This window comes from Suillus subalutaceus (genome assembly GCF_016647625.1).
Source record: "Suillus subalutaceus strain FC151 chromosome Unknown DFJ58scaffold_127, whole genome shotgun sequence".
In the NCBI taxonomy this organism is placed as follows: Eukaryota; Fungi; Basidiomycota; class Agaricomycetes; order Boletales; family Suillaceae; genus Suillus; species Suillus subalutaceus.
Genome location: NW_024540376.1, coordinates 74036 through 100009, shown reverse-complemented (window position 1 = coordinate 100009; position 25974 = coordinate 74036). Strand labels below are relative to the sequence as shown.

The 25974-nt window shown below is 48.4% G+C and overlaps 7 protein-coding genes across 7 annotated transcripts; 3 read left to right on the top strand and 4 right to left on the bottom strand.

Moving 5' to 3' along the window:
- Positions 1-920: 920 nt before the first annotated feature.
- Positions 921-5155, bottom strand: DFJ58DRAFT_748510 (uncharacterized protein; the record flags this gene model as incomplete). The annotated part of the gene is made up of 24 exons (XM_041387596.1): positions 921-1368; positions 1431-1614; positions 1673-1754; positions 1804-1834; positions 1886-2036; positions 2087-2101; positions 2158-2198; positions 2252-2385; positions 2442-2503; positions 2555-2588; positions 2638-3359; positions 3415-3450; positions 3508-3637; positions 3690-3805; positions 3861-3922; positions 3973-4080; positions 4131-4161; positions 4216-4343; positions 4396-4600; positions 4649-4673; positions 4724-4781; positions 4832-4873; positions 4924-5097; positions 5146-5155. 24 exons carry the CDS (start codon positions 5153-5155, stop codon positions 1022-1024), a joined length of 2928 nt encoding a protein of 975 aa, XP_041239420.1. The 3' UTR covers positions 921-1021.
- A 1096-nt stretch (positions 5156-6251) lies between these two features.
- On the top strand, positions 6252-8901 carry DFJ58DRAFT_748509 (Endonuclease/exonuclease/phosphatase). The gene is made up of 6 exons (XM_041387595.1): positions 6252-6374; positions 6432-6463; positions 6514-6581; positions 6643-7278; positions 7339-8284; positions 8338-8901. Exons 1-6 carry the CDS (start codon positions 6351-6353, stop codon positions 8471-8473), a joined length of 1842 nt encoding a protein of 613 aa, XP_041239419.1. The 5' UTR covers positions 6252-6350; the 3' UTR covers positions 8474-8901.
- Positions 8827-11442, bottom strand: DFJ58DRAFT_808802 (kinesin-domain-containing protein). The gene is made up of 7 exons (XM_041391319.1): positions 10155-11442; positions 9959-10102; positions 9795-9908; positions 9286-9741; positions 9182-9229; positions 9057-9128; positions 8827-9009 (listed from the first exon to the last, which is right to left on the bottom strand). The coding sequence occupies exons 1-7, from the start codon at positions 11412-11414 to the stop codon at positions 8956-8958; spliced, it is 2148 nt and encodes a 715-aa protein (XP_041239418.1). The 5' UTR covers positions 11415-11442; the 3' UTR covers positions 8827-8955.
- Positions 11443-11585: 143 nt separating this feature from the next.
- On the top strand, positions 11586-13561 carry DFJ58DRAFT_856880 (mitochondrial ribosomal death-associated protein 3-domain-containing protein; the record flags this gene model as incomplete). Its single annotated transcript, XM_041393935.1, has 10 exons — positions 11586-11715; positions 11774-11847; positions 11899-11988; positions 12040-12141; positions 12195-12306; positions 12355-12447; positions 12501-12780; positions 12841-12985; positions 13040-13280; positions 13336-13561. 10 exons carry the CDS (start codon positions 11586-11588, stop codon positions 13431-13433), a joined length of 1365 nt encoding a protein of 454 aa, XP_041239417.1. The 3' UTR covers positions 13434-13561.
- A 1514-nt stretch (positions 13562-15075) lies between these two features.
- Positions 15076-16087, bottom strand: DFJ58DRAFT_916524 (uncharacterized protein; the record flags this gene model as incomplete). The annotated part of the gene is made up of 4 exons (XM_041395481.1): positions 15076-15326; positions 15453-15685; positions 15735-15875; positions 16035-16087. 4 exons carry the CDS (start codon positions 16085-16087, stop codon positions 15076-15078), a joined length of 678 nt encoding a protein of 225 aa, XP_041239416.1.
- Positions 16088-22869: 6782 nt separating this feature from the next.
- On the bottom strand, positions 22870-23354 carry DFJ58DRAFT_666668 (ribosomal protein L35A; the record flags this gene model as incomplete). The annotated part of the gene is made up of 4 exons (XM_041382574.1): positions 22870-22893; positions 22946-23039; positions 23103-23167; positions 23223-23354. The coding sequence occupies 4 exons, from the start codon at positions 23352-23354 to the stop codon at positions 22870-22872; spliced, it is 315 nt and encodes a 104-aa protein (XP_041239415.1).
- Positions 23355-23961: 607 nt separating this feature from the next.
- On the top strand, positions 23962-25857 carry DFJ58DRAFT_808791 (arginine biosynthesis bifunctional protein ARG7). The gene is made up of 4 exons (XM_041391318.1): positions 23962-25143; positions 25194-25285; positions 25344-25590; positions 25643-25857. Exons 1-4 carry the CDS (start codon positions 24115-24117, stop codon positions 25676-25678), a joined length of 1404 nt encoding a protein of 467 aa, XP_041239414.1. The 5' UTR covers positions 23962-24114; the 3' UTR covers positions 25679-25857.
- The last annotated feature ends 117 nt before the right edge of the window (positions 25858-25974 follow it).

The following is a 25974-nucleotide window of genomic DNA, read 5'->3' as shown; positions in this document are numbered from 1 at the left end:
TCTTCACGCCCCATGGAAGCATCGGTAAGTGCCACTACGTGCCTACATCACTCGTTCCTCAGTATCACGTCGGTTCTTTATTGCCCGTCATACTACTACGTAGCGCCTGGCAATTGGCCCAACTGGTGAAAAATTTCCCAAGATTTACAGGGAGCAGTTTCCTCGGCGAATCGGCAAGATTATACTGGAGACAGTTATGGAATAGGAGACCGAATAAATTACAAAAAAGGATATCAAGCAACGGAAAAAAATCCTGACGGCATCCAACTCAACCTAGAGATACTCCATGGACCATGATATATGATACTTGAAAACCTTTCACTGCCGCCCTCGCGGCCTTTTCAAATACTGTTCAAGAAGTTCGTTACCAACATCCCGATGTTTCTCGACCTCTCGGGATCCGTAAATTTTCGGGGTCAAGCGCGGAGCTCAGGCTGCAGCTCGTTCTGCACAAGTCCGAGGAGAAGTTCCAAGTACGCAGTGATACGGACGTCTGCACTACTGAAGGATCATCGACCTATGAAGCATTCCAGCGACGTACACCTCATTGATCCATACTATTTGTACCTGGTGGACCATGGGGTGCTTACAAACGCCGTTCTGCAAATGAAACATCTTCAGGATCGCTCGCATGCAAACATTTATGACTACTAACCGAAGTGTATCGATAATCCATATGTAATACGCCCCAATGTCGGTCTACGCGGTATAATTGGGGAATCCATTTGGGATAGACACATGTGTAGAAGCTGAGATACACGCCATCGCGAGATTTCAGTCAGAATCAAGCGACTGGCCAGAACCTTGCTTCATGTTGTCACAATCAAGCAATATTTTCAAGTTGTAGTTATCACCAAGAGGGTCTAAAGATGTGATTACAGTGTTGTACCATAACTATGCTATTCTGAATAAGATACCAACGAGGACAATATATATGAAACAGAGGTGAACATGCAAACATACAAACAGACACAAATCTATCATCTATTGTCTGGCGCCCATACTGAATGTTAGCAATATTCTACCCAGGCCCTATCGAGAATGTAGTCCGTATGGTCGGCGCTCTTTCTCGACGACTGGATCCTGGCACAGGCGGCGGGCGCAGGATAGGCGGAGGCGCATACTGATCCGAACTTGTCATACCAGCATCAGTGCGCCGCTCGAGATCGGATGCGTCATCAGGAGAGCGGTTCCCCGCTGGGGTCGTCCATATGCGCACCGTACCGTCGTGGCTGCCCGTGGCGAACATGAAGGGATCATCGGTGGAATGGTTCCATGCAACACATGTCAAGTCCCCGCCGAATGTTTGAGGTCTAATATAATGGAGCAAAGCTGCGCTATCGCGATCCCAGATGTGGATATCGCCCGCTGTGTCCGAGTATTCATAAGTATAGTTTTTAGATGAAGATAGCAGGTTAGGAGAAACGTACCTTTTCCTGCGCATAACACTAACTGGTCTTCCTTGCCGCCGAAGTAGCTGGAGCCCGCGATATCCACTTGAGCTTTGGGCAGATACGTATGACGGAGAAGCAGTCTAGCGACTTGTGCATATGAAAATTGGTCGCGACCTCTAGCATCTCGTACTAGCTCCATCTTCCACAACTGTGGAGGTGTCTGCAAATACGATATAGGTGATCAGAGGATGTAAAGATATTATCATAGCTCTCGGTACCTTGCGCTCAAAGGAAATCAACACGTTTCCACCCCTTTTGGAAATCGTGATGTCACGCACGTCATTCACGACGGGTGTCTGGCTTTTGAATTCCATCAGTAAAAAGATTCGAAATGATGAAGGTAGCTTACCTTTCAAACTCTTTAGTCTCCATGTTGAAAACTATGTTATACGAAGTCAACCAGATGGCCTATGGACATGCAGAACGCTTACCTATTATGCGTTTTTCAACCCTAGTGGTGCGGCTCGGATGCAACCCATTAGGTGCCGCAAGGAGTGGACCCACACCCAGTAACCGCTGGCCATCTGGAGTCACGACCACATTGTGCAACTGGATGCGACCAAAGTGATACGAATCAAGAACCTTAAAATATGTTCAGTCGGAATTCCGCTGACACCGAGTGATTAAATCACCTTTCCTTGGGTATCCTGAAGATAGAGTTCATGATATCAGTGCATACACAAATGATGACAGTTGCACTAACCAGTTTGAAAACATCGCTACCTTCGACGGAGAAAAATTGCGCTGTCGTAAAGCATCAGCAACGTACAATCAGACAGGACGATAAAACTAATTACTCTCGCTGTTAGGCAGCCATGTGATAGATGACACGGAGTGCGGTCGGTCGATTGTTCTCTTACAGAGTCCATCCTCCGTCCAGACCTTGATTCCGCGAGTTAATCTCGTCAAGAGAATGGTACCGGTCGCAGACCTGTCCAATTACATTTGAGCATTTATAAATAGTGAAACACTCGCTGCATTACATACCATGCAACTTGGCCGATAAAGCCTCGCACGTGTACCAGAACAGCCTGAGTTGAAAAAGAGTCCTAGGCAAGATTAGAACAACGTTTGGAAAAGCGCGACGCCTCTATGCTTACTCCGACACGAAAAATGATAGAAGACCGATCCCAACTTGATGCAACATATCAGCTTGAGAAGCTACAAAGAAATCATAACATACCTTGACGTAGCGAGATATTTTCCGTTTGGGGAGAACTGTAGATGCCGAACAAGGGCAGTATGTATGGAGAGATCCTGTAAGGGTTCCAGGGTTTTCAGCTTTGGGATCAATGTGGGAACTCTCTGTCCTCGAATGGTATTCAAACCGATGGACGAGAATCGAGTGGGAGACATTCCTGTAGCGGAGGTCCGGTCAAAAGAGGGGGTCCGTGGCGGCATGAAGGGCCGTAGATACAGCGGCATCTGCCCCGCTTGCGCTTGCTGCATCATGATGACAGAACGGACGGCTCCCTTGAAGCGCTGGCGGGCAATGGATCGACGGGAAGCCTCGCTATCCTCACTCGCAGGCGCATCCAAAGAATTGGGACGTTCGGTGTATTCCGAGCACACGGATACAGCTGGCTCGTGGTGGCGAGGAAGTTCAAGCATCTGCGGGCCCTCCTGCGTGGTAGGAAGAGTATGGTGTTTATCTCTGAACCGGGTGATCGCGCCGGTTACCTTCTTGAAAGACACCCGTCTTACCAGGCCGCGGGTCGCCAAGATGCGTTGATTGCAGTAGTGGATGATCTTCCGCAATCCCACAACAACAGAGAGGAGGAGCATGCGGTGGGTTGCTTCGTTTATCACATCCTCCAGCCACACGTGACCGCGGTGCTGAACGAATATCCAGCGTTCTGAGGCGAACCAAGCGGAGACGGCAGCCAGGCCGAAGGAAGTGACAGCCTGAGAACTCGAGTAAGGACGCAATTCAGAACCGCAGGACCATCAATAAACTTACTGTAAAAACAGTGGTGATCGTGGACGTGACAAATCCCTGATCAAAATCTTACGTCTTAGACACGCGTCCATCAGTAGAAATAAGACCCCATACCTGGTCTGTAGCGTATGTGAAAAGCATCAAGCCCGCGGAAAAGCATGCCACGGACATGACGAGAAAGACTAGAGGCGATCGCTTAATCCATATCAATACCCACCAAGGTACCCTATGTCCCGGAGAGCGACTGAATGACTGTCATTTGACATGAGTACAGGCAGGACGAATGATAGACTTACTACATGGCTTGCTTCCAAGTGAGACCAAGGAGACTGTTCACAGCGGCTGCTATACTGAAAACCAACGAGGAGAACCAGAACGCATTAACAGACTTCTCCAGCACTCCATCTGTCAACTGGTATGAGAATTGTAAGGTCGTTGCCGTCACAGCCGAGAAAAAACGTCGCGACTGTCGACAAATTTAGCAGGTTTGCTGCCGCATGTTGCTGGGCGAACCTAATCGTCGGTACGCCTGGAAGAGAACGTAAGTTTGAAAGTACTATGGATAGATTGGATGTATACCGATTTCAATAAACATCGACAGATTGACCGTGATGTTGTCAATGTGCTCCCCAATTTCTGACGTCAAATCGTGGATATAGCGCTGCACTGCTGGATACCGAAATTGACCTGAAACTAGTGAGAAGGTCGTGTAATGCAAGCCCATGTGGACACACTACCTTTGTACTCCTGAAGACACGATGCCCAATACTAGAAAAACATGATTAACGGAGACCAACGACACTAGCGAACCAAAGAGTTCACCTTGAGATCGACTTCGAAAGCACGCATTGACGTATTGACCGCCTCATCTGTAAACTCCGGAAACTCGTTCAAGCAGTTCAGGAACGTTACGACGTCGTCTGCGAAACTAGCGAATTGACCGGGGGAAACTTTCGGGATCCAGACCGTCATCATGAATAGGCCTGAGCGGGGGTTGTTGACCTCTCCATGTGCGTCGTCGGTCCATCAAGTTAGGGTTAACTAATGTTTCTCGAGGTTGACGCAAAATTTTCCGAGGGAACAACGTAGCTGCGTTCTCGCGAAATAGAAACAGCAATTTTGTGAGGCGTTCCCGTAGTCGAAAAGCGGATGACAATATTCCAACGGAACTGCCAAGTTGGCGCGCAGCGTTAGCGAAGTTGCGGAGCTAGATGGGAGATGAGCGTTAAAGCATCGGAGCTGCACCCGTTCACACCTCTTTATCAAGACTATCGATTCGCCTGTACAAACTGGTCGGTGCAAGGAGACGAAACAGCAACGTGGGTCTTACCTCTCGAATTTGTTAAATAATTCTGATCCTGCTACTTGTAGTTTTTCATCCACAGTCGCTGACAAACCACTAAGGCCACAATTGAGTCATGCACTGATGACCACTCACGAACGTCTCGGTCATCTTCAAAATTGGAAGGAAGGTTGGGATCTAAAAATATACAATTAGCAGTGTATGATGGCCAGTGGGGGACGACTGACCGTTGTCTGAAGACGCCTCATTGCTAAGCTCGCTCAGGACATCCAAAAGACTAATGATGGTCTGTTTCCGTTTAGGGTCCGTAAATGCTTCACTTCGAGCGTAGGGGCTGGTTACACTTGGAAGGCTTGAGGTCGCGTCATGGAAAGAACGAGCAGCATGGGCTGCTCCAGTGCCTTGAATATAAGTGAGAACGACCAAAACTGCTCTACTGGAGGACGTACCACGAAACATAGTGAGAAGACACTATTGTGCTTACTGCAGCGATCGTCCCTGGGGATTATACGTGCAAGGATCGGATCCTGGTTTTGATGTTGAGATGAGGGACTAAAGTAAGGCTCTGAAATATGCTCCAAACGGCAGAACGGCCTAGGCGAGCACCGCACGTAGAAGTCGTGATTTGAAGGCGAAATGCGAAATTCATACGCTAAACATCTCAGTGAGGAATTATTTAAGATGACGGCATGTTATCGCTAGACTCGCTGAACTCAGCGATTCGGAGCGTGATGGCCTCGAGGAGGAATACGAAGCAGCGGTGACCCTGACGTGGAGCTGCGCTAATCTCTAGCAGAGTGCTGTCAAAGCTGATAGGAAGATAATACGTGAATTTACGGTGAATCAGTCTCAAAATACATAAGCATTAATGGGCAAAAAAATTAGGGAGACAATATGAACGGGTTTCAAGGCCAACTTGTAGACGTAAAAACGGTGTGATCGGGTACTGATGATCAGACGTGCGGAAGCAACGTGTTTGCAAGTAAGTGAATTATCAAAGGATGACCATAGATGGACGACTAGCGAAAGCCTGTGGCCGCGGAGGTGAAACTTTTGTTAAATAGATTAACACATTTGGGGTGAACTGAAGAGTAGCCTGCATGAATGGGATGTGGCTGTTAGAGGCGCAATGGTCAATGCTCAGTCAGAAGTAAATGGCCACGTACAGGACATACACTTTCTGGTCCTTATCGTAGCTTCCAACACAGCTCCGTCTCCTGCGCGGAGAACACCGTAAAAGGAGCTCATGATCTCAGGCTTCTCAGGCTGCTACGGAGTGAGGTATCAAAAGGGTTCCATGACTTGATCCACGTCAACTGGTGAAAGATATCCCGAAACCATTTGAACCGGTTGTCAATGATTCAGTGGAGAAGTAAGAGATTGCTCAGATACTGCTGCCATGCCATAGTGCAGCCGCCGGTATCGTCTTTAATGAGATCTGTGGCAGGAGCCCGCTGCATCGCAGTGCAGTTTTTGAATCACTTGTGACAAAGCATGTTGACCGGCCCGTTATGCCGAAAAAGGAAGTTCATTTGCTCTTTCAGTTTCCACAACTACAAACACATGTACAGTGACTTCCCTCCCTCAGTACTTACTTAGATCTGGCAGTCGAACTCATCCGTAGTCACGAAGGACCTTAACGCACTCATGAACTATGCGGATCCTTTCATGGAACATTGTAAGAAATGAGCGGTCACGAAAGAATGTACTCTGACAATTCTGCTTTGCACGACAGAATGGCGTCAGGACTCTTCCTCAATATCACCCGTGAGTTATCCATGATTTCCACCTGGTTTCCAAGGGCCTAACAACCATAGATGGAATACCTTCACTTCATTTCAAGGAATTCTGGAGCATCTCAAGGCAGATATAATCTGCTTTCAAGGTGCGAGTCGTTCATTCATTTTACCTTCCCCTGTCAAATGCCCAAACCTTATCTATCTAAGAAATGAAAACCTCGCGTTCCAGCCTGCCACGCTGTGTTGCTTTACCAGACGATTTTGAAGCTTTCTTCTCCTTCCCACAGAATAAAGGAGGATATAGTGGTGTTGCGGTTTACGCTGACTCCCGCACTGTCACTCCACTCCGGGCAGAGGAGGGTCTCTCCGGTATCTTGCAGCCTAAGCCACCTCTGACGTCGGATGATCGGATATCTCGTTCATATCCCTGTGCACATGAGATCGAACTAATGCCGGACGAGCATGGATCAACCCCAAGTGATTTCGCCGCCTTGGAAGCTGAAGGCCGTGCCCTGATCGTAGACTTTGGCCTATTCGTATTGATCAATGTCTATTGTCCAAACGAAACTTCCGACGCTCGTCTTCCTTTCAAAATAAATTTCCACATTATGTTGCAAGATCGAGTTCGAAAGCTCATGAATGAAGGCCGGGAAGTTGTGGTCGTCGGTGACATCAATATCTGCGCAACGCCATTGGACCATTGTGACGGTCATCTTGCTAGTAACACTGCGACATTCTACGACCATCCTGCTCGTGCGTGGTTTCATGGGTGGTTGAGCCCCATTGGTTGTATGACTGATGCCGTGCGGACATTCTGGCCTGGCAGAAAAGGAATGTACACATGTAAGACGCAAGTCTGGTCTATCTCTTCCCATCGTTTATATGCTATGCTCTTTATGTTAGGTTGGAACATGAAGATTTCAGCTCGGGAGACCAATTATGGTACCCGGGTTGACTACATTCTCGTCACACCCGGTATGCTTCCCTGGATCAAGCACGGAGACATTCAGCCATCGCTCAGAGGTTCTGATCACTGTCCAATATATATTGATCTTCACGACGAAATAACAACTGATGCTGGCGAACGATTATTCCTCCGTGACGTCTTGCCAATGGACGGGAAACGCGAAGACCCGCCTCGGCTCGCAGCACGACTGTGGGAAGAGTATTCCGGGAAGCAGACGCTACTATCTACGTTTTTCGGGAAAGGGAACAAGCTGCGTTCACCTAGCAATTCTCCACTTTCGTCGCTTTCTCCCACTCCAGACACACAACTGCCCAGGGAACATTCTGACGCTGCACAGCCCGATCACACGCAGCCTGTTGTTGTTATTCCACCTCCAACACATCCCTCGCTGAGCTCTCGTAAGTCCGTGTGCACATCCACGAATCAGATCCTCCCATCATCGCTACATTCCAATCCCATTTCATCACGCCAAACTGCGCCCCCACCTAGTTTTGCCAAACGCAAGTCATCAGACAACGCAGCTAAGAAAGTACCCAAGAAATTGAAAGGCAGTCAAAGCAAACTGTCCTCGTTCTTTGCGCAGCCATCAGTCTCGCCCCCTTGCAGTCAGGAAATTTCTTCGGGCGACGTCACCGACCACCGGGATTACATAGAGTCCGACTATCAGCTCGCACTCGAACTTTCCGCTTCACCTGAAAATTCACTTCCGCAGGGCTTACTTGCCTCAGCGATGCCTTCGGCTTCGCAAAGTAAAGCAGCGTGGTCGCAGCTGATGGCTCCCGTCCAACCACCAATTTGCCTCGTACACGGTGAACCTGCGAAGGAGCACACCGTTAACAAGCCAGGTCCAAACAAGGGGAAAACATTTTTCCTCTGTTCGAGGTTTGTCCCATCAGTATCCTTCATTTCGCCTCTATCTAATTCCTTTCATTTAGGCCTGTCGGTCCGGGGTACGACAAAGGTAAAAGCGAACGCCTCCGCGAAGAGGTGGATCACCGATACCGGTGTAATTTTTTTAAATGGACAAGCGACGTAAGACGGGAAGCCAAGGATAAGTCTTCCACGTCATGAAATCAGAAACAGCCTCGAAGCAAATTACACTAGTTGCATATACACACATACCCCGGGCCGCGGTTGATATTATCCTTCATTAGGCATTTATTTTGGGGGTTTAGAAGGCGTCATTGCATGAGCATTAGGCACGTGTTAGCCGCGTGCTTTACACGATAAAACCACGATGAAGACTTCCCTCACGACAAATCGACGAAGATGATTATACATTTTGTACCCCTGAGCACTATGATCCGCAACCCGACGCACGGATGATAGACTATAAGAATCATCATGCGTACTGTTGTTCCAAGATCATTGACGTCCTTCCCTTTAGCGGACGACAAATGCGCCTCACGGCCACTTCCTTGACGTCAAGCGAAATGCATAAAATTTTTGTGTACGACACGGCGGCTATATTATAGAATAACAAAATACGAAGCGCAATCCGCCTGCACGAAAGCAGCGACGATGACGTGGGGCGGCAGACATTAGACCCACGGCTAACTTGATCCTCGGATTTGTTTCTTGGCAGTTCCAATCATGGTATTATTTACCTGTAAAAGGCTTAGAAGTCACCGCATGGAACAACGATGTGGTTTACCTTCGTCGCGAATCGCAAGGAGCAGAGAGACTCGTTCAGATGTGCCGCCAGCGGCGAGAGGTTCAAGATCATCTGCCACAGAATCATGTCATACTAACATCTCCATAATGAGATCCAGCGCTCACCAGGGTCTTGGAATTTCCGCTCAGCGAGTTTTGCAACAAATATGTCAGCTAGAAACGAGTCGGAGTCGATCAGAAGGTATTGGGCCAAGAAGCCCGCAAATCACCTTCGAATTCCTATATGGAATGTGCTTCTCTCCTTTTTCTCCTTTCTCGCCTAGTGCAGCGATGACATCCCCAAGCGCACTCAAGCTCTTGTTGATGTTTTGCGTCTCTTTCAGGCGGTCTTTGTCCCCCGCAGCCCCACTTGAGTTGAGACGCTCGCTACCAGCCAGGTCCACGAGATTGAGGCTGCCTTCACAGCTCTCACCGGTATGGGTGTTTGTACCGGAGATTCGGAGTGTGAAGACAGAGTGCGAACGCGACGAACGCTCGTTCATGAGGGTAGCTGCCACAGTGCGCCGCGAGTTGGCGACACGAAGGAGGGAGGTAACAGACGCAGGAGATGGCAGAGGCATCACGTTCACGTCAGTGACGCGAGTGCCAGACTTGTCGTGCTTGATCTCATGCTTCTTCTTGTCGAACTCACCCTTGCCAAGGAGGTCATTGATTGTCTCGTTATACTGCACATTTTCTTCTCAGTCGAGTCCATGCGGTGCAACGACAAGATACGTACGATCTCGAGGAACTGGCCGTCCATCTTGTACTCCCATCCTTTGGACTTCAGGTCACCGGCAGCTTTGAACACTTGGCTCACTGCGCGGGGTATCATACCTATCGTGGCCTCGGTCTGAAAATTAAGTAAGTGAGATGTATGAAGCGTACATGAAAAAAGTGTACCGATCCGCCTTCCATAGTGAAAGACTTGCCAGAACCTGTCTGGCCATAAGCAAATATGCAGACATTATATCCGTCCACACAGGTCTGAGCAAGGAGTGAAATCTCCTCAAAAACTTCGGCCTGGGTTGATTCAGGTACGAATACCTGAGAAAGAGCGACCTTCAGATCGTGCAAGCATTGTTAGGAGAGAACGAACCCGGTCAAAACCAAAGTTATAGATTTCTTTGCGCTCAGAGCCCATGGCACTAGAGCTTGAAGATGAAACAATGATTTCCTTGTGGTCCCTTTTGTCAGGAAATGATATATCGGCTTCCCGTCCCTTTTCCTCATCATCAGGAGTTGGGCTGCTGGTGAACGAAGATGAGGGTGACAAGTCTGATGTGAGGACAGGGCGAACTCGACAGAACACCCGAATGTTGCCCTTGAGCTCCTGAATCGTGTTGTGCAACTTCCGGCGTACCATTTCGCTTTCCCTGGCGTCTTGCTCGAGGTCCAATATTCGTTGATGTGCGGTTTCGAGCTCGAGCGTCCTGTCTGAGGAGATGGTCATTACAGCATCGAGCTGCATCTGCGTAGCGGCCTTCTGTGCCTGGAGAGCATTAATCTGCGCATTGAGAGTGATATGTGAGGTGGACTGATGTGACAGCGTTGCCTTGAGATTCGACACGCTATCTCTCTCCCTCTCTAAATCACTCTTCACCATCCTCAACTCATCTGCGAGCTCTCTTGCCTCTCGTGCTTTACTTTTCACTTCCATCTCGAGCCCCATAATCTCCTTAGCATGTTTCATGCGCAATCTCTCGATTTCATCGCTTGCGCTCACCAACTCTCTCCGCTTATCAAGTTCAAGTGACTTGGCGTTAGCGAGCTCGAGGGATAAAGCGCGATGGTTTGCTTCGAGCTCGGCTACTTTGGCGCGCTCCGCGTCCATGGTTTGGGCTAGCTTCTCGGCATTAGCAAGCTGTGCAGACTCGATAGAAGCGACCTGGTGTTGCAGGTCACGGAACTCTTTTGTTTGTAATCCGCTTCCACTAACGACACGCGATCCTGAAACGACACGCCCCGGAGGACGTATAAGTCCTGTTGACGAGCCTAGTTGTTTTGGTGGCGCACTAGTTGCGCGAGTTGTCCGCCGTGGTGCTGACGTTGATAATTTCGGTGGTTCGGGTCTCGTGAGGCGTTGTGGACCTGACAGCTGTTTCGCTGCAGAGCCTGTGGTTGTAGTTGGTCTGTTGAGCGCGCTTCGGCTGGTAGCTAGAGGGCGAGCCGTGGTGCTATTGCCAATTGCAGGGAGTTTGCGGGGTTGATCAAGAGCCTCTGCGTCAAGATTATCTTCCGCTTTGCGTTTGTGACCCAACATCGACGTCGACATGGAGAAGCCCAGTGCAGTAGCGATAGAAGGGGCTGGCGGGTCTGACGGGTCTGGAGAGGACCTCAAGCGCGGTAACCGCGACATTACGAAACGTTGAATTTGTACTTTACAAGCAAACTGGGAAATCAGTGACAAAGAACAACTTTTACGACGCGTCGGAACACGTGATTTTACATAAATAACCCCTTCAAGGGGGGTGGCACTCGGATCGCACAAAATTCATATACTGCAAAGTTTATACTTAGTCGTCTTGCAATGTTAACGCTCTCGGTGCGCTGCCAGCGCGTCTCCGGCCAACTGCTTGCTTCGTCGTCCACGAGTCCGCTCGTTCATACACGTAGCTATGCAACACAGCCAAAGAAAGGACAGATCGTGAAGCAGGCCTGTAAGTCCGCATTCAAGTTAAATTGATATTGAACGTTTGAAACGCATGTGGGCTGCAGCTCAGGGATTCAAGGGGAAGAAGAACACACCTTCGGGTCAGATGGAACCTGCAAAGAAGGACAAGAAAATGATGGTCTGTTCTCGTTCTTCGAATATTCATCATAGCCCGACTTTAGTCCGTTAGGCCTTCCAACCGCTGCCTGTCTCGCAACTTCCGCACCCGCTATTTGAGAGTGATCGTCCAGATACCTTAACATTGCAGTCATTTCATCCCGTATGCTTCGAGTTTCTTTTCCGTGTATGTTGGGTTGATGCTCTCTAACAGGAAATGCTTACGAGGGTCGTCGAGTCTCAAGCACTCAAATTCCCTCATAATGACAATGATCCATTCCGTATCTTTGGGTTGCCGAGGAATATCCTTGTCGAGGTTCGTGCGATGTCACAGTAGCGCACAGGTAAACTGATCAATCTGCTCTTTAGTTCCGCCTACTTTCTAAGCCCTGTTCTGTTATACGCTCTGTGACGATCGATGCAATTAACAAGTTGGACGCAGCAAGTGAAAAGAATAGCAAGGAATCTAGGGTTGTTTTTAGTATGTTTCTAGTATACTTATCACAGGTTTTCACTGACATCTTTTCAGCCGGACCCCAGGGCTGTGGAAAGAGTTTCCTTCTCCTGCAAGCCCTACAGTATTGCAATGCTCGCGATTGGCTAGTCCTCTACATCCCTCGAGGTCTGTACTTTCTAGACTTCCGTCACGAAGCTAATCCCTAATATCACCCGCAGCAACTAATCTTGTAAACTCTACAACTGCCCACACTCATGATATGCGAACTCGAACTTACCTTCAACCAATCTTCGCTTATCAAACTCTTCAGCGATTTCTCAAGGTTAATACACCCCGGCTTGAACAGCTACGAACCCAGACCGAGATAGAAATTGAACGTCGCCCTCCGGTGCCCCCTGGCACACCCCTCGTGGAGCTCATTAATATTGGCCTCAAGGATCAGGGTCATGCTCCGACAGTGCTTGATGCGGTGCTAGAAGAAATTGGGAAGCAGACAATGTAAGCTATTTTGTCTTCTCCGTGTCTAAGACAAGTATAGTCTCAACGGATGGATCATAGTTTCCCGGTGCTTCTGGCCGTTGATGACTTCCAGGCATTATATTGCAAGTCGCACTATCGTGACCAACATTTTTCGGCTATCAAATCGTATCATCTTTCAATGCCACGCCTTCTGCTCGAGTACGCATCTGGACAGAAGTCATTTGTAAGTACCTGTAAAAATCTGGGCACCTCGTCATCTGAACAGAATCAAAATCAGGCCCGCGGTGCAGTCTTTGGCGCGCTCTCGATGAGCAATACAACGTTCCCGCTACCTGTGGAGCTTCGTGAGGCTCTTTCTCTCGAGTATGATCGTCCCTATGGACCATATGTCAAGCGGCAGCAGGAGCTCGTAGAATACGCCCACGGCCTCGAGAGGCTGACAGTACCCAGCAGCCTGAGCGTGCCCGAAGCAGCATCAGTTTTCGAGGTGTGGATGAAGGACCGGGCAGTGCCTTCGAGTGAGTAATATTCTTCGTTCATCTATCTTTAGGAGGGTTTGACAATTTGAAACAGAACCCAATGATGAATTGTTTCTGGCAAAATATAGTGAGGCTAGTGGGAATGCCAGAGCGTTTGTCTGGAAGGGATTGTTGTCGTCTATGTCAGCATAGCTTCTATATTATCTGGGTGCGCGCCCTCCATGGTCTGAGGTTGCCTGTCATGAGGATATTCTGATTCAGTCAGGGAGCGCTTTTTTACAGAGCCGTACTACTAGAAGCCGTAATTGAATCTCACTTGAAGGACCTCGCACGATTTTAGTGTGTTCCGTTGGTGTGCGAGCTGTCGAATGGCAAGAAATATGTTATGCAGTGGGTCTTCGAAGTTCAAGGTCGTTCCCTTGTGGCAAAGGGCTTTCGGTAAGTTCCTAATTCGGGAAGCACTGATTGTTGCTTGTTGCCCCTGGATTGTTTCTTGACTAGTTTTGTGGTGTTCACAATCCCATTTAAGCTCGCACACATGTACTCATCATGGGGCAAGGCTGCGGCCATGCTTGAAACTATTATTGTCCTTAAGAACAGATTCCTAATGGTCGATGCCTATGGAATCACTCATGACCTTTCCTGTTTCTTCCTCCTCATGCACTCAGGCTACGTCGTCGCATTTGAACATACCATTATGTCCATCACTTTGTGCACAATAGAGGAACACATCCTGAGCTCTCACTGTTTTCACCCTCATGCCAAGTCGCAGACGCCACCCGCGATCCCCCCGTTATATCTGTTGTTGGGTACGTGTCTGTGACATGTCGCAGCTAAAATGCAACCATACTCAAATAGCTGGGACAGGTCCGCGCCTTCTTCAGCAAAATGAATTGACAACATTTTTGTTCTGCGCCCAACGAGAATTGGGCATTTCGTGCCAGGCTACAAGTGCCTTGGCTCGTGCAAATCACCCAAGAATTTCTGACTCCTGCATTGCTCAGTTTTCAAGTCAAGGGTGCAGTGCGTGTTTGGACTTGTGTGTTTTTTCTTGCATGTGTCGTCTGAGAACTAGCTGTACAGTGACTGTCACTCATTGAGCCTGATCCATTTCAGTCCGTCTTTCTTGAGTTCACAGCCCCCAATCTTGGTTTTGCTAGCACTATCAAGGAGAAGGTGTTCACGCCGAAGGCCAGGTCGGGAGCTATTAATACAATGGGCAAGCCACATCGACTTCTGGCCGGACACCGATGCTGGCCCAGGTTCTGTAGGCGTCATCAGGGGTATACTATTGGGCCGATGTCTCGCCACTACATAAGCGGGTAGAGGGGGACTTGTCAGCGTATCAGCGTCTGTTTTCAATCTTTCTTTGAACTACTGTTTTAAGGATATTGCCCTTCGCAGAAGTCGAGGCGTGGATTCAGTGCGGATTACATAGTCCTCAAATATATTTCTCGTGTTGGAGAAGGTGCGATTAGTACAGCTACTTCGTTATCGAGTCGTCGAATATCTGTTGTAGCATTTTGGGAGGCGTAATCTTTTAACTTGCGTTCAGGCTGGCAAATTAATTGATCAGGGATGCCACACTTAGTTACTTTAGTAAGGAGATTCAAAATAAAAATACTTGAAATCATGCGAGGTTTTCTCAAATCAGAGCCGATTGGTTCAAGTGTTCAAGGTTCGAGTTTAAAATTCTCGAGTTCACCCTATCCTCACATCAGACCAAGGTCGTAACGCATATGTTTATGGGCATTTGATTTGTGCCCAATTCGGTTCCGAGCTACTAGCGTCGGGAATAGTGGAGTCATGTAACAATCCGTCATTATACTATCTATCACTGTACCAGCGGCAGTATTATGTGCGCACTGCGGTAAGAAGACTTCTCTGCTTGGTACCAGTAAATATCATGTGCAATTAGAACCTGCACCCTCGGGGTCTCTAACAGTGACCTCATTCTACGAATATTCTCCTCCGCGGGTTCCTTATCTTCGTGGACACACATCATTGAGCACGTATTCGCATCGACGCAATACACGATTCGCATTTTCCCAGTGATCAAATCAGGGTGATGAGCCGAATTTGCACCTAGCAGGATTCAAGCACCATCTGAGGAAGTGCGCGCAAGAATGTTAATATGCCAGTCAACATGCCCTACAAAAAACAAGCCTAAGTGGTACTCCTTCTAATGCCATGGATGCAGTAGAGAGAAACCTGATGCGTCAATGATATACATGCTGCCATCACCGAAAATATCCATTGCGCGGGGGTAGGGACCGACTGCCACGTTTAGGTCAGAAGCTGTGATGAAGCGTAGACGGTCTTCCGGTACACGAACGGATGAAAAGGCTTCAGGATTGTGGCAGGAACCAGGGTCCTCTAAAGCTTTCTTCGATCCTTCCCCGAGGACAAACTCGGCTGTGGTAAATGGGGAAGGATCTCTGACGCTGAGGGAAGTCAGGATATTCATACCACCTCAGATGCTGAATGGCTCACTGATCCCAATGGAGGTGACTCGAGACTACCACGTCAATGGAGGAAGGTCGAACTCCGCCCGCCTCTAAAGACTCTGCCACCGTCTGCTTTACAACAGGCGAGAACCTTTCTGTTGCAGCAGGCGCAAATTCTTTTATGTCTCTGTGAATCCCTAAGTCGAAAACGACTTGTTTATTGGTCTTCGAGTGATGTAGGAAGAATGCAAGGGAGGGGCAAACCATCGGTTCGTCCGGTTGATCACCAGCCAAGATGAGATCTTAAGGAACACTCAGGTGTCCAGCTTCAAGGGCAGAAACATACATGTACGCCTGCTCATCAGATGGTGCGGGGAGCGAAAGCGTATCTGCGGACATTGGTATCAAAGGTCCGATTAGGATGAAGCAGAATCAAGACTCAAATGTGCCTTATAAGCAAGAGATGGCATTCGCCGATGTCAGCTAAATCTCTACAAGTTAGCGCAATACGTCACGCTGGTAGCCTTTTGGCACGAAACCAGGAACCCCAATTGCAAACTGTTCAATTAGTTGAGTTGAGAATGACTGTCTAGGAGTGCGAAGTCCCTGCCACCCTACAACCAAGGGAGGGGTGGCAGGGCAAGCAGTTGTGATGAGGTGAGATGAGGCGGTAAGCTGGGAAAAAGTCCACCTGAGACCGGGGAGCGGATGCGCGGTGTACGAGGTGGAGACAGAATGAATGATCTTATCGGCAGAGAGAGAATATATAAGTCCACGATAACGTGAAGACAATCAAGCCATGATCCAAGTGACGGATGCGTCCAGCGCAAATTCAGGGTACTGTCTAATGAACAGGCTCCCTAAGTACTGCGACAAACTTGGACCACTCGTCTCACGAAACGATGGACGGTGACTCACTATATGTTGGGTACCAAGTCACCCCTGAGATACCAGAGAAGGAGCGCGCAAACGAATGAGCAAAAAAGGCAACACAAGCGACCGATCACAACACCCAGAGTCGCTCAAGATGCGACATGGCCCAAACGGACAAGGGAACATCATGGGCGTCGAGCATCTCCACGACATTTTGATCGGCACGTGATACACCCAGCGGATTTTTCGTTGGCTGCATGTGCCTTCATCTGTGAAAACTGCTCGGATATTTCTGAGTTGTGCAGTGCAACTCCGACATTCACTAATGTGAAATCGTATTTTCCTTTGCGCGAGTGCACAGATATGGTCAGCGGCAATAAAGGTGCGGATGCGACGGTAGTCATGATGTCATTTTGCATTGACGATGTGAAGAGTGAGCTGCATGCCCGACACTCGACCTGGGACGTAAGCCGTGCCTTCGCTACCCGTGATATACGCTGAGGACCAAGGCATATCAAAGAGTGACCACCAGACCGTGCACATGAAACATACCCTTTGCCGCAGCTTGCACTATTCGAGTGTACCCTTGCGTAACGTTCTCAGGGGGATTGGTTGAAGTCTTACTGTTACACCTATAGTGCTGAGATCGATGGCGTTCATCTGGGCAAGGGAAAAGATAAAATTGACTTGCATCTCTAACCCAGGGCAGAACCACGCTGATGTTCGCGGGCCCGAGTCTGAGGACAGGAAGGTCGTCGCTACGTCTAGCATGAATGATATTTGCATGAAATCCAAGTTTTCTTGCCTTCGATAAACTTTGCCTCCAGGGAGTGGCTGAACCTCCAACACGAAGAATCCTTGTGCGCAAACTTCCCGTGTTTCGATTGTGACGTTGGGCTTTCACACGAGGAATGAAAGCTCGTAAGTGTTATTTGGCGTGGTGAACTTTAGAGTCGGTATGTCGGTAAGGTCTGGGTAGATGGAAATGATATTTATCTGGTAGGCTGTAGCTTGCGCAGCCTTCGGTGCACGCAATGATAGCGAATGTCGTCGAGCTGTCAAGCAGCAGTGTCTGAGTAGTATGATTGAAGACGTATGCAGTTGGGCCCAACACTTGAATCCTTGTTACAAATTTGGATTTGTACACAGCTAGTGTTGATTTAGTTGTGACGTAGAACTCAATGTTGAAATGGGCTTACGGAAAATGCTGCTCGGAACAGCAATATCAAGATCGAGACCCTCGAGGTATGCAGTAGCGGCCTTTGCGGCTACACTGGTGCTATAGTATTCTGATTCATTGCTTTGCTGGATGACGAAGACTTAGTAAGATTCACAGGATGAATTGCCTATATGTGCAATAGGGATCGAGTCCGACCACGTCAGTTAACCATCTTGTAGTTGTCGAAGGCCCAGACTCCACAGAGGTGACTACTAGGCAAGCGTTCAAGTTGTGGTCTAGCTAAAAATCAAATCATGTGAATCATGATAAGATTGGCTTCAAGGATACCATAAAACCGCGATGATGATCAAAGCTTGAACGTTTGAACGCTCTGAGCTTGAAGCTTTGAAGAATTGGCGGCCCTTCGCCAGAATTTAGAAAGTTCCAAGTTTGTAATATTTGCGTTACATAATGAAGAGTTGTAAGGTCACGTGCATAATTCACCGTCCAGGTGTAGTCACCCGGCGCTCATTGAAATATCGAGCACGATATTCGATTCATCGTGGTGATCCCTATATTCCCATGGAATGGTATTTGTCATGTTACAAGGCTGTCGTGGTATTCAATGCTTCCTGATGTGCAAACTTCGGACGATCTTATATGCCGCATGTGAGTGAGTAATTGACATCGGCATTCCGTAGAAGTAGCAACTTCAAGTTTTCCGTCGGTTTCAGTACTTGTCGCACAGCGACATGTACCCTCATCCCTACCTTATGCCCGGAAAAGGCATTGAAGGGTTTGCGAGTTGACTGTAGCTGACCTGATAGGATCAAGCACACTGGCAGGCTTTACTTCACTAGTACACAGACTCCATCGAGTCCTTATTATCGTAACAAGGTGATTCTATGGTCGTCCTAGCTGTACTTTTTTGTTACTACCGTGCTCCGATGTTCCGTTTAGTGTGCACGAGGTTTTTTTTACAGTGCTGGTAGCTACCGTCTGTACTGCTGAGAGTCAGAGTAAGTACTTAGCAGACGTTTGTTTTGCGAGCATGATAAAACTGACTTTCTTTGATTCTAGCATGGGTCAATTTGCCGATGAACGTTCTGCAATTCTATCGGACTTGATCTTCGATGGTCTCGCTGTCCCAGCGCTTTCAGAACTCCCTACAAGTAATTAATTATACCCTTGATTTGAATACAACCAAGCTAGCCGTGTACTCATCCGACTGCGTTTTATGCGCCGGCAAGACGTCCTTCAATGTTTCCATGACATCGACTCCGAAGGTCCGTTTCTTATTTTCATGCACCATTATTCTATAAGTTGCAATTTTTTTCAGCCCCTCAATTTAATCATTCGTAGCCTTATTCAACGCGGGCTTACAGCGGCAAGGTGGATTTGGTGGTGTTCTTCAAATATAGCTAATATCCCGTTCGGTGGGTAATGCTGTCTTCTAGCGCACACTTTGCACAAATGACGCCTTTTGCAGGTTTGATTGAGACTGGCGGGGACCCTGCTCTTGCATACATATTGCGCCTGGACCTTTTCCCAGACCCTCTCAACGTCATAGCAGCGTCACAACATTTTATTTTACAAATAAATCAGTAAGACCAATTGTTAAATCCGGTCATGGGAATGCGTTTCGACTCAAAATCACTATCGGTGCTCTGGATCCCAATTATTATCAAGGCCACATTAATCGACGACTGTAAATACTACATGGACGTTCCAGAACACATTCATGATTGATGGCTTAAAATGGTACAATGGATCTTTCCTCCCTGAGAGCGAGAACTTGCTTGCGGTTCTTAATTCACGTAAGCTCTCTCCATAGCCTTGCATAGTAAATGAATACAACTTTTTGCAGTGTAGACCGGAGTCTCGATGCCAAACGTCGATACATACCTGAAAAATCAAGGTTTTACTGGAAATGTCTAATAATCATTCCCTCCGCTACAAGAGTGGTGTTATATCGTACGCGTGCAACTCAGCTGTCCAGCCTTACGTGGCTCTCACGGACGGAGTCGATTGCACAATCGACTCCTAACCACTTGCTACGGCCTCTGGCATCGAATATAGCCCCTGCAGGGTGTTGCCTAATAGCCTCAGTGAGCAGATCCGCTACCTTTCCAAACCTAAATCTCGGATTGCCCTTCCTTCGCAGCATCTACCTGTAAGTGCGAAGCTTTTCTCTATGATAGTTCCTCTCCTTATAAATTTATGAAGCGCATACCGATTCCCAACTGACGACTGCTCCTGCAGCTTTGCCTTTCCTTCCAGCCATGTGAACCGCAGCGCTGCACAACTCAGTGCTTCTGCTGGGCGTCGAGAACTTCCCGGCAATGGTGTGGAACTCGAACTTGAGTAACTCAAATTGACACTGTTCGTATGGACTAAAATATTTTCGTCTTCATGCTGTGGTACGCATACTGGAGTCGAATAATATTTTCATGTTCTAACTTCTTGTAAGTAACCCCAAACACACTCTAGGCTAGGGCGCAAAGATGACATCGCCTTGAGAATTTTACAGACAAGACATCAATTTGTCATCAAGCAAAATACTTGACTCAAATTGAGTAGTTCCACCACCATCGCTACCGGCCCATGTACAATCAATGTGAAAATGGTATCCTGTGTGATCCTAACAATATCCTTCGGAAATGGAAATTGTGACAGAAGGGAATGATGACTGTGGTAAACTCTTCCCATTTTTTCGGGGTCAATCATCCTCAATACCCTGGCAAGGTTCGAAGCAAAGTACCCCTAAGCGACTTGAGTACTGTCTAAATCATCCAGCGAGACTTGTTGTCACACATTGACCAACACAACCGGTACGACTCCCTAACATAGACTCCCCGGAACATTGACAACTTATATGCATATTATCACCCCGTAAGATGCATGGCGTCTTACTATTGATAAAATAGTAACATTTGTATTGTCTGCTGCCCTATCCGATCGTTCAGATTTCCCCCGACGTCAGGCTGTTGCAAACAAATAAACACTCAAACATGCGACGAGTTTGACTACTGGGCGCAGATCGTCTATAGCCAGCTGCCAGGCGGCTCAATTATTGACATGCCCCATGTGGGCTGAACTTCTGAAGTGCGGGCGGGAATGTCCGTACCACAAACCCATATGTTATTATGGTCCTACCTGTCTATGCCAAATCTGGCTCGTGCATCACAACAATGAACGGGGCATTACTAGAGGACACTAGAATTGGCCATATCAAATCTTGGGCGAGGCAGGGCGAGGCGCCACGTCCGTATCAAGATCCAAGACCGCCCATCTTGATTGGGGAGATGATTATGTCCTCTTGGCCTCACAACGGTGTTCTGCATTCTTCCTCAAATGCCCCATTGGCACATTTTCAGTAAAATGATGTTTAATCTCGGCGAACAGCGGTGGATGACACTGTCAGCACTGCAATTATCCGTGGAATACGGGACGTGTGCTTCGGTGATCACAATCGTTTCCTATATGAAGATGATCGGGCTAGTCTCTGCGGAATCGATCTGATGGAACTGGGTACACTAATCAGTGACAAACATCACAAATTTAAAGTATCATTGCAATTGAGCACTGCCCTTGTATAAACGCACGAAGCAGGTTGTCCACCCTCCAAACCGCGAGAATGGGGTGGCATTCTGGTGGATGCTGCGCTCCCTACTACCGCGCCAACATTCTTGGGGTAGCTTCCTCAATTATTTATTCATAGCCTTATTCAGCGCCCGTTTACAACGGTAAATTGTAGAACGGCTTTCTTAGATTTGTCGGGTTTCTTTAATGCTCCGTTCTGTGGATGCAGCCGTTTTCTCCGTGCACCTTTTCTGCCATCAATACCCTTTAACACCGCGTAAGTTTAATAAATATCGGAAGTGATAAATTTACTAGACAACAGTCGCCTGGCCAGGCGTTTTTCCGGACCCCCTCAACCCCGCTGCAGCCTTAGGGCATTTCATTCAGTCACAAATAGACCAGCTAGGCCAACTACTCAACCTAGATGTGGGGATACACCCCTGGATGCCCTTGATGAACGAATACCATAATCGCTATTGGCGCCCTGAAGCAGAAAGGCCGCCTCGAATTAGGACAACTGACACTCCCATTGTGACATGATAACACATACCAGAGTACTTTTGATTGATGGCTTAAAGGGTTAAATTGGATTGTTTGAATTCTTCCTGACAGCGAAAATGTGGTTGATTCCGATAAGCGTTCAAGTTTCCAAGGGCCGCCATTGTCTCCGTATTCATATGCGCTCGGGGTGGTTCGGCGTCTCAATTGCCAACCTCGATTTAAGACATACGTGTCAAACGAAGGGTTTGCGGGCCTTCTCAAACGGAGTGCACCAAGCGAGTGTTCTGCGCCTGCAGCGGCGACTAGCCCTTCGTTGAACTGACCGCCAGGATTAGTCACGTGGGCTACAAGCAGCCTGTTTTGCCTATGGCGCCTGTCAGGTATCGGAAAATATCAACCTTGGCCCGTGTTCCATCTCTGCGAGCGTCTGTCTGCGAATGGGATGTTTGTCTCCTGGAGTCGGACATTCCCTCCCAACGGACGACTGTGCTGAGATTGTGGCTTTGCATTCCTTTTGGCTGGATGGGCGAACCGCATGAGTGCACGCCGCCACTGCGTAAGTCTCATACTCCGGCCCCAGTGCCGGTAAAGCGTGCGCGATATCTTGTAATCATGATCACTGCCAAGGCCGAACACCAACAATGACTGTTGTCACTGCCCAGTAGGTGAAGCCATCGGTTCAGTTGTATGATGTGTTTGGCATCTCACTAGATCTGCGAATGCCGCTACTGGGCACAGATGACTTCCCGGCTGCAATGTGAACATGATTATCAGCTCGTTGTCATACATGTGCAGATAATCTTTTGGAAAACGGCGTTTGAATAACGAGCTGGGTTGCAACTTGGGCGGTGGGGACCATCTCATCCCACAAAATGAACTTACGGACGTTCGCACGTTCGATGACCTTTCATGCTGTAGAAGAGTAAAAAGACTGGTTAGGAGCAGTTTGTTACTTAACACTCCAATCAGACGTGTCTTTGGATGCGTTTTATAAAGTGCATGCGGCTCATATGACATGTCATACGCAATATGAATACGTAGTATACGAAGCAGGAGGGTGGTACAATCAGACCGTCGAGGGGTAAAGCATCTATATTCGAGTCAATGTAAGAGTCGGGAAACGAGGAAACGAGGAGACGCACAATGCGGACGCTTTCACCGAATGCGCGTGGAGGAAGGTTGGATCTGAATTTTGATTTCACAACGCCGGAGTTGCCGTGTGGACGGGTGACACGACTGTGAGTACAAACATAGTTATGAGACCGACTGCACTACTGTTGCAATAATGGACGGACATACCCCCAAATTACACGAACTTTCGAACCCTGTATCTCCCTCTTAGCTTTGTAGACGTATGCAACACGCTGTACACACAACTGAGTCAATTTCTGGATATAGAAAAGGAGAGTGAATAGGTACCTTGCCGAGGTAGAACTGGGCATCCTCCTTTGTTGCGACACCCTCGATTTGGATAAGGGAGGTGTTGGGGCGAGTGTTGCGTTTAGCACGCTTGTGGCCGAGGACGCGTCCCTTGGAGTAAAGTCTGTGCATCAAGAGGAAGCATGAGTACAGTCTTGACCTTGCACCGAGAAGCACTTCATCCATATCACATTCAAGCCATCCACCCGATTTCAAGCCATCCATGGGATCTTCACCAACGAAGTACGCAGATATGGCACAGCGAAGCAAGCCAAGTAGATACTGACCTTGTTGAGCCCATTTTGCCGTCTAGAAATCTTCCGCCGTGTCGAGGTCGCTGAACTTGAGGATGAATGGAGGGCAGCGTGACAACGTCACAGTGTAGTAACACGTAACACGTGACCATGTCACTTTTCGCAGAGTATATAAGAGTCGTCAAACATTTTGTTGGTCTACTAGTCATCGTTGCAGACGTCTAGTGCTGCACTTGACGATGTCTTTACCAGACATTGTCGAGTAACGGAGCGATGGGACATAGAAGCTTTCGTTGTGTATAAGCAGCTGACAGTAGAACTTGTTCTATGATGGCGTTGCGGTTTACTACAGAATGAAACTACATCCTTATCCTCGATCTATCATGCATGTGTCTTTTTGCGAGATCTTCGCCATTCGTGTTTGTGGGCGAAATAGCTCAATAATATTATGTAAGATGGCGCCTCACCGACGGGTACCCGGTGCCCATGTCTGTCTGGCCTTGGTCCGGCCCTTAATTCTACTAAGTGCAGTCAAGACTTATAAACTGGGTCACCCAAACACCGCAGCGACAAACTTTCACTCTACTCTACATACTCTTTCAAGCAGTACTTGAGCTCAAAGTCAGTTTGATTGCCAAATGAATCGGGTTGGCCCTTCAGTTTGGCGGCGCTTTTCTTCTGTATCTCCGTCTCCAACTTTTGTAGCCAAACCTGCACCTTCCAAAGCACGTCACCATGTCCAAATTCCAGATACTTCCTTTCCGCACGGCTACAGCCTTACTGGTGTACATTGCGGCGTGAAGAAGAATCCATCTGTCCTTGATCTTACAGTCATACTTTCGACCTCCTCAAAACCTGCTTCCGCAGCAGCATGCTTCACTCGTAACGCATTCAAGGCTGCCCCGGTGCTCGTTAGCCAGGATGTGCTTGAAAAAAGTGCTGGCCGTGGCCGTGCCATTGTGACTAACAGCGGATGTGCCAACGCAGTGACTGGCAAGCAGGGCTTGGAAGATGCTTGGGCTATGGTCAAGGCCACCGATGCCCTTCTCCCCAAAAGAGCCAAGTCAGAGGCTAGCGAAGATATCCATGATACATTCGTAATGTCGACAGGTGTGATCGGCCAAAATCTTCCTATTTCCAAGATTCTCTCCGGAATTTCGTCTCTTGTACCTTCGAGTCTTGGCTCAGATTTCGCAGCTTGGGAGCGTGCGGCGAAGGCCTTCATGACTACTGACACTTTCCCCAAACTCCGTGCTCGGACTTTCAGCCTGGGCGGACAGACGTTCCGTATGGCTGGGATGGACAAGGGCGCTGGCATGATTCATCCTAACATGGGTCCCCCCACTAACTCTGGCCAACTCCATGCTACGCTACTGGGTTGTATCTTGACGGACGCTGCAATTTCTCCGCAAGCCCTACAGTCCGCCCTCACGTATGCAGTCGACCGTTCCTTCAACTCTATCAGTGTGGATGGAGAGATGTCCACGAATGATACGATCATTGTTCTCGCCAACGGAGCTGCTGCTGGAGAGACCAAGGAGATTGAAGAGCACGATCCTCTGTTCCCGGCCTTCCGTGAGGAACTTACATCCTTCGCCGCTGAGCTGGCTCAGCTTGTGGTTCGTGATGGTGAAGGCGCAACCAAATTTGTTACGGTGTCCGTAGAGGTTGGTCGTCCTAGGGGTATCTATCTGTTCTATTGGCCTGATTCGTGCAGGGAGCACCGACATTTACTGATGCGCATCGCGTCGCATCGAAGATAAGTACATCGGCACTGGTGAAGACCGCATTGTATGGTGAGGATGCCAAGTACGCCAGCTCAGCCTTGATCGTAATTTGCCACTGATGTGGACAAAACTTGCTTCAGTTGGGGCCGTATCCTTGCAGCAACTGGTTCTGTTTCTCTGTCCACGCCCATCGACCCCTACCGCGTGAACGTCACATTTGTTCCCGCAGACGGTAGTACTCCGCTCCCAGTCTTAGTGCGTGGCGAGCCCGAGCTAATGGATGAGGTGCGCGCGAAGGAAATCTTGAGCGAAGAAGATTTCGAAATCAAGGTGGATCTGGGCTTGGGCAGTGAGAGCGCCCAATATTGGACGTGTGACTTCAGCTATGTAAGTTCCTTGTGTTTTCCCTCCAGAAGGTGGCACTGATCCGTGATCGTAGGAGTATGTACGAATCAATGGCGACTATAGAAGTTGAACGTTAAACGCAGTCTGCTGTGTTTGTTGGATATGTTTGATATCTGTATTTTTCTCATTGCTGTTGGGGTGTGGGATCTGCAGCCGTTGATTTGATTTCGGATATACTGTCGACACTGCTGTGGCCATACATCTGATTGTCACCACGCGATGAGAACAAAGATCTAGCGAGAATATCACAGGTGTGAAGATCACACTGGTCCCCTGCCAGCTCTTGATTCGTCGTACTGGTTCTGGCGCATGCTGTGGAGTCGTGTGCGGAAGAACTTCGACCCAGCGGGACATCTCCGTGTTTCC

What these genes read in the sequence shown, in the direction of transcription:
- DFJ58DRAFT_808802 (XM_041391319.1), bottom strand. Translation starts at nt 11,414, where the DNA reads ATGTCGCGGTTACCGCGCTTGAGGTCCTCTCCAGACCCGTCAGACCCG. An exon ending in TCACTATGGAAGGCGGATCG is followed by an intron (nt 9,909 to 9,958) that starts GTACACTTTTTT and finishes CTTAATTTTCAG; the next exon opens with ACCGAGGCCACGATAGGTAT. An exon ending in GCGGAAATTCCAAGACCCTG is followed by an intron (nt 9,129 to 9,181) that starts GTGAGCGCTGGA and finishes ATTCTGTGGCAG; the next exon opens with ATGATCTTGAACCTCTCGCC.
- DFJ58DRAFT_808791 (XM_041391318.1), top strand. Translation starts at nt 24,115, where the DNA reads ATGAATCGGGTTGGCCCTTCAGTTTGGCGGCGCTTTTCTTCTGTATCT. An exon ending in TTGTTACGGTGTCCGTAGAG is followed by an intron (nt 25,144 to 25,193) that starts GTTGGTCGTCCT and finishes TGATTCGTGCAG; the next exon opens with GGAGCACCGACATTTACTGA. An exon ending in GGACGTGTGACTTCAGCTAT is followed by an intron (nt 25,591 to 25,642) that starts GTAAGTTCCTTG and finishes CCGTGATCGTAG; the next exon opens with GAGTATGTACGAATCAATGG.
- DFJ58DRAFT_748509 (XM_041387595.1), top strand. Translation starts at nt 6,351, where the DNA reads ATGCGGATCCTTTCATGGAACATT. An exon ending in GGATCCTTTCATGGAACATT is followed by an intron (nt 6,375 to 6,431) that starts GTAAGAAATGAG and finishes TTTGCACGACAG; the next exon opens with AATGGCGTCAGGACTCTTCC. An exon ending in ACTCTTCCTCAATATCACCC is followed by an intron (nt 6,464 to 6,513) that starts GTGAGTTATCCA and finishes TAACAACCATAG; the next exon opens with ATGGAATACCTTCACTTCAT.